Source organism: Zingiber officinale, chromosome 1A (genome assembly GCF_018446385.1).
Source record: "Zingiber officinale cultivar Zhangliang chromosome 1A, Zo_v1.1, whole genome shotgun sequence".
In the NCBI taxonomy this organism is placed as follows: Eukaryota; Viridiplantae; Streptophyta; class Magnoliopsida; order Zingiberales; family Zingiberaceae; genus Zingiber; species Zingiber officinale.
Window position 1 is genome coordinate 121,821,078 of NC_055987.1, and position 6,471 is coordinate 121,827,548.

Sequence of the window (6,471 nt, forward strand, 5' to 3'; positions counted from 1 at the left end):
ACATGTGTCACCTACAGTCCTGCACAACTCAAGTACACATATCAAATAACGAGGGTAAACCTAACTTAAACCCTTTGCCCAAACACCAAAACACATGGTCCCGCGGACCATTGGGATTACTCCAACAATTGGGGCCTTAAATGGACCAAAACGATTTTGAGGAAGGAAGCCATCAATTGTTGAAAGTCGTAATTGACTTCAAAATTGAAATCTACGATTCGCGTAGATAGATTTAGACTATTAATTTGCTCAAAACCGATTAAGGGTGAATGAGAAATTAATGTTTAAAATCGACCCAAAATAACATTTATTATTCATTAATAAAGTGCATGAGAGAATAGTCCCACATCGGAAATTCTCGATATGTGTTCTCTACTTATTAATGAAGATGTGTTAATGGAGTTAACACAAAAATAAAAGGACAGGTGCTCCCTTAGCCCAGGGCGAGTAGGTGCTCACACCTGTGAGCCCGCCACCCGCCACGTGCGCACGTGCGCAATGGGCGCTTTGTAGGCGCACTTTGCACTTCGTACGCATTGTCGCGAGGAGCTTAAATTTATGCTCCAGGTGACATTGCAGTGCCTACGTGGCACTCGGGTGACATGTCAGGCTCGTACCTGATGTGGCAGTACCTATGCGGCATCCTCGTGGGCAAAGGGAGATGACTGGACAGTTGACTTAGGGAATGGATGGCTACCGTTGATCAACGTTGATCAAATAGATATGATGGATCGCTTATGATGCGATCTAGAGCGTTGGATCGCAAAGAGTAACGATCTCGGAAGTCGGAGTGCTACGATTCCGAGACGTTCGTCGTCGTTGTATCTTGGGAACGAATTGCAACAATCCGAGATAGTGTCGAACACTAGCCTCGACGATCAGTTTACATACTCCAGAAGCTACCCGGGAATAACATTGACCACACTTGAGCATGAAATTTTGTCAAAGCTGATACAATGCCAAAATAAAATAGAATAAAAGAAATTCAATTTATTATTAACCAGTATATAAATATACAGGAGCCTAACATCATACAACGGGATGACTTTGAAGGTGGCTGGAGTTTGCTAATATTCACTAACCAATAATTAGATCGATCAAGCCAGGTATCTGTACAGATTCAGATTCTCCGAGTCTCTCTCTAGATATTCTCTATTTATCAAATCTTCAATACGCTTCTTAATTAGTTTCAAGTCAGGCTGCAAAAATATGAAATGATGAACAAATTAAAATAACCAAAATTGTCAAAAACTATAATTTTTGTTAGGTGTATGTTCTTTACCTTGAACACTTTAAGTTGTTCGACACATTCTGTAATCAACTGTTGATGATTCAATACTTTGCGGCTTTTCATAATGCGAATCAGGCAAGCATCAACAACATATTTTCTATCCTTGTCCACCACTTCCAGTATTTTCTTTTTTTCATCCACAATTGGAAGGGGTATCTGAGAAGTCAAATAAAAATGAATAATGAAAAAAGTTAAAAACAATAGCCTAACTTCTTTGTTGTAAAAAGCATATACCCTGATCCTTCTCATTTTGTTGGTGAATTTTGAATTGAACGCAAAGACGTCATCTGAAGAAATAGAATTTGTATTTGGTTCTTTATTCAGAATTTTATACTTAAAGCAACAAAGGGATTGAAGCAATCTGACTACATCGTCATCGGCTAAATTAAGCTGAGACATGATCTCCGAGTAGCTTAATCGATATGAGTCATTAAAGAGCAGAAGAATTGCAGCCTATAAACAACTTAATGTTTTCGGTTAGCATACATTTTTATTTTGCATAGATGAAAAGGGATTCAATAAATACCTGATATGTTGTCACAATAAGCTCTATGGTTTGCAATTCGAACTTGGCTGTAATATTGCATGTCCCCAAAGAATATATCCATGTGAGCTTTCTGCTGTTTGTTTTTGTTGGATAGAACTCCGTGAAAGCTTGTATACATTTAGTCTGAAAGCAAAAATTCTTTAGAAATCTAAAAAATACAGAGCATGACCCTTTTGACATATCAAGTTCTTAATTTTTGTAGTAATGCACAAATCATGAATCTAAGAGATTCAACTTTGTTGATTAGAGAAATTTTCAGTTCAACTAAATCTGTACCCTTTCTGGATACTTTTCTGCGACCACGTAAAATAACTAAATAATTGAAGTTTTATCATCATCAAGTGTGTAGGCCAATCATTATGTTACCATAAATTCTAATAAAATTTAAACAAAGGTAAAAGTAGAAAATGAATTTGCTAACCATTTCAAAAGGAAGGTGGAAATCAGATGATCTATAAGATGGCCAGAATCCAGTTGTCAAAACAGTAACTGATAAATCTATCCCTGGATTTGTACGTGGATTACATTGAAGATATTCCTTAAAATCAGCCTGTGTTTCTCTAGCGAGGGTCATATCAGTTACCTGAAAAATAAACCAAACATGTTCAGTTATTAATTCAAATGCAACGACACTTGAGATGTAGGTATACGAACCATCCCCTCCAACTTTGAGGTAAAATGTGCACCATTTTGCTGCTTTAGTTTTGTTAAGATGCTTCTCTCATGGTCCTCATTAGCACTTTTGTCGAATAACAACCTCCTAGCAAGTTTTTTCCTACAAACATATGTTCACAGACATGATGATAAATAACAGCAAATACAGTGATGAAAATTAATAGACAGTTGAGGTTATTTCACCTATAGAACTCAACAAATAAATCTTTGTCATAGATATAACCAAGCAAATTCACAGCCTGCAAATATAGGAGACTGGTTCAGTTATGTCAAGTCCAAAATGCAGAGGTCAACAACAAAGTGACAAAGTGAGAAGAACATAATTACACAAACAAGCATGTACCTTTTCAAGTATTTGTTCAATTGCTTCATCACTATATTTCTCACTTCCACCCTTCTTAAGAATATTATCACAATAGTTAACCAGTAACTCAGCAGTCGAGCTACCAGCAACAGTCTTATTGAGAAAAATCTCAAATGCCTCTTTGAGTCCCTAAAGGGAATACAAAGATTTAGCAAGGAAAAAAGACAAATAACATTCAAGTAACATGCCATATTGACATAGCCAAACCTTATGGAAAAGGGTATGATTTTGGAAACAATCATTCACGAGTGGCATGTTCTTGTCATGAAGTTCAATAACTTCCCTAACAAAAGTCTGAAAACAAGCAAGAGTAAGTAAGGTTCACAAGCAACAGCCAATCAAATAGAGAGCAACAATAGTCATCCTAAGGTGCTCGAGCTTTACCTGTTCTTGCAAGCCAACAACAACCCTTTTCTCTGCCTGAAAATTTTCCAGTAAAAACAACATAAAGAACATGTACATCCAAATAAACAAACAAAACAAAGATTAACCAGCACAAATAAGAATGAAGATCAGGAAAGATAATAGCACCTACTTGGGCAAACCAAACATATGAACACAAAATCAAACAATGTTGGCAACAGAAGTAGAAAACCAAAAGTATGACTTGTGAAAGGAAAGCTAACGTAACACCTTGATGTGACCAAAGAGTGCTGACAAATAAACAAGGGTATTGTCCAAGAAGATAATTGATAGTTACCTCCTTATTACTTGCAACATCATCTGCTTTTTTAACTAAAGTTGTACCCTCAACAGTCACATGCTGCACAATAATGTTAGTTCAGAAAAATAATGACAATCAAAACCCAAACTATGTGAGTTAATTTTGTAGTAGAAAATTAATATTGTTGCAACTGCTAATTTCAGAACCTTCTTATAAATTTGAGAGATACGACATAGGCCATCGTCTATCTTTGAAAAAAGCTTGTACATCCGTGAGAGATCATCCACCTGAAGTGTCAATTAAACATAAGGATTTTAAAACATGATTAGATGTCACAAGAAAAAAAATCTCTAATTGATAGCACCAACAAGAAAATTGTACCTTGTGTTCTTGAATTAAGACACAGCAACCAGACTTTTCATTTTCCAAAAGTTGGCTTGAATAAACACATAGAACCTCATGACGCACTTGCTACAAGTAATGAAAATCCAACAAAACATTAAAAAATATGAAACGAACATAATGAAGATTAGTCACATTTCTATTTTCTCAGTATTATCCTTGAGGTGTACAAATGTGTCCACGATTTCAAAATTCTCTCCTTTTGAGCTCTAAGGAAAGATCATTTGGGAAGAAATAAATCAGTTCATGGTGGATCCTCTAACAAAGCATAATATACCTCTATCAATTTTGGTTCGCTGGTAGCATGCAAATAATGAACGACCCTATCCTTCTCCTTCCTTAAGCACTCCTCAACCTAGTAAAAAAAACAAGAATGACCAAACATTCAATCAGAGAAATGAATGCTTCATAAAGATATGTATGTGAACTTGTGAAGCACCTTTAACATGTAATCTGGGAATGATTCGATGAGAATCCAATTTGAAGCTTTTCTAGAGTAATAGGATGCTGTTTCTTTAAGCATTTCTTCTTCAAAATCATTTTTATAATAATCCATCTTGCCCGTTCCAATTTCAACAAAAATTTCAATAACATTCTTCAACAGACCCCTATCAATTTGTTCACCACCGCGCTCTTGATCAATCTGTTTAGAAGGCAAAGAACGACAAACATTATCTAATACATGTTGAATATGAAAAATGGATTAAAGAAATAGCATCAAGTTACCAAAGAAATGACAGCATCTTTAACTTTTCCTTTAGTCTCCTTATAAACCTATAACAGAAAAGGGAAAATTGGATCTTAACTATAGCTGTACCATAAACTAAAGATACATGGACAAAAATGCTTGAGAAGAGATCTGAATTCCACACTATTAATTAGGGATAACAACGAACAAGGAGGATGGCAATGTACCTGGTCTTGAAAACATGTGAATGCAACTTCATCAAGTGATGGAAGTGAGTTCCGCTTGATGAAAAATCGATTAAGGTACGAAAAAAAACGTGAAAGCCATTTGCTCATAACTTTATGATTTGACCATCTTATGACCAGTTCCCTTAACAAAAACTCATCATGCTTGTCCTTCAAAGAGGGCAATACCTGAGCAAAAAAAAGGAAACACTATCAGATTACAAGAATACTTTTTTATTTCCAAGTTATACAAAAGGATGTATGACCATGTGATTGAAGAAGTTTCATAATTTATATAAACAATAATCTATAGATATGTAGTTTACACTCCTAACCTATTTTATTTCTAACAAATAGTAAAAGAGGTGCCTCAGCAAAAAAATTGACAAAACAAATACTATACCATCTTTGTTAATATTAACGGTCATTATTCCTCATGTATCTTTTTGGTTACACGACATTCACAATTTATTCTTGCTGTTGAATTTAGCATTTAGTCTAATGTTGTCGCAAGCAGGTATGAGGTACAAGGGGATTGCTTATACAATTGATAATTTTGAATTATGTGAATACAAAGTGAACATTTTTTTTCTGTTGTGTGAAAACATAATTGTTTTACTATTACCCAGTGTTAACATGAGTTCTAGGAACCACTATGTATACAGAGTTTTATTTTTTTTGGGTTAGCTGTATCAAGTCACATTAACCTGTCATTATTAGATGGTTAATTACACAACAAACTGTTGCAGTAATCACTTTGACACATCTTTCTATATTCGCACATGGTACTTAGTGCTTGTTTTAATCATGGTGAATGCAGATTCTTCCGAAATTAGACATTATTTAAAAGGAAGCCGTCGGCGAAGGCATATAGTTCACAACTCTTGCTATCATAATTTTTTTCTGATAAATTCGAGCAGCTTATCAATTGGCTAGCCCTATAGCTACTTGACTAAAGATAATAAGAAAAACACAGTCGAGCCTTTCCAAGGACACTTGCAAAAATAATATGGAATCAGAACAAAGAAAACATACCACGGAAGTTATGTACTCCATGATCACTTCCTTGTACTTTGTGTACAATTTCTCCGTGGTATCGTGCGGAGACCTTTGGATACACATATCGTGGATTCTTCTGTCTCGCACAAGAGATTGGATTAGCCAAAACAAAGCAGGAGAAACATCAAAAATCGCGAAGAAATATTACGTGTAGATCTTCATGTATTCCTCGCATGTGAAAGGCGGTTCGGGAAGCCCTTCCAAGATCCTTTTGATCTTGGTGACGCCTTGCTCGATGACCTCCCACCCTTCGCCGAAAAGGATCGGCTTCGGCTTGTTATTACGCACCGCCCTTTTCTTCTTCATACCTTTCGGATCCAGCGCGGGAAGTGAAGAAAAAAAAAACCTAGCGAGGGATCGCGACAACCAAAAAACGAAGAGTGGGAACTCTCTCCGTCGACAGGGTTTTATATAGAGAAGTTTGCTGCGTTCCGTTAGGAATTTTAAAACAAGACATTTTTATTTATTTCTTATTTCGGAAAAAAATAATAGAAACAGATATTTACGCAATACTTTTTCTTTATGTTCCTTATAAATTTGTATACAAAATCCTTTCG

The 6,471-nt window shown here is 35.7% G+C and overlaps 1 protein-coding gene across 1 annotated transcript; it reads right to left on the minus strand.

The window, feature by feature from the left end:
* Positions 1 to 1,081: 1,081 nt before the first annotated feature.
* LOC122002342 (cullin-1-like) lies at positions 1,082 to 6,220 on the minus strand. The gene is made up of 19 exons (XM_042557478.1): positions 6,063 to 6,220; positions 5,891 to 5,990; positions 4,859 to 5,044; positions 4,670 to 4,717; positions 4,383 to 4,586; positions 4,221 to 4,298; positions 3,923 to 4,012; positions 3,748 to 3,828; positions 3,578 to 3,640; positions 3,262 to 3,297; positions 3,085 to 3,171; positions 2,857 to 3,006; positions 2,697 to 2,752; positions 2,493 to 2,613; positions 2,260 to 2,421; positions 1,818 to 1,961; positions 1,526 to 1,744; positions 1,283 to 1,447; positions 1,082 to 1,199 (listed from the first exon to the last, which is right to left on the minus strand). The coding sequence occupies exons 1-19, from the start codon at positions 6,218 to 6,220 to the stop codon at positions 1,098 to 1,100; spliced, it is 2,250 nt and encodes a 749-aa protein (XP_042413412.1). The 3' UTR covers positions 1,082 to 1,097.
* Positions 6,221 to 6,471: the final 251 nt, after the last annotated feature.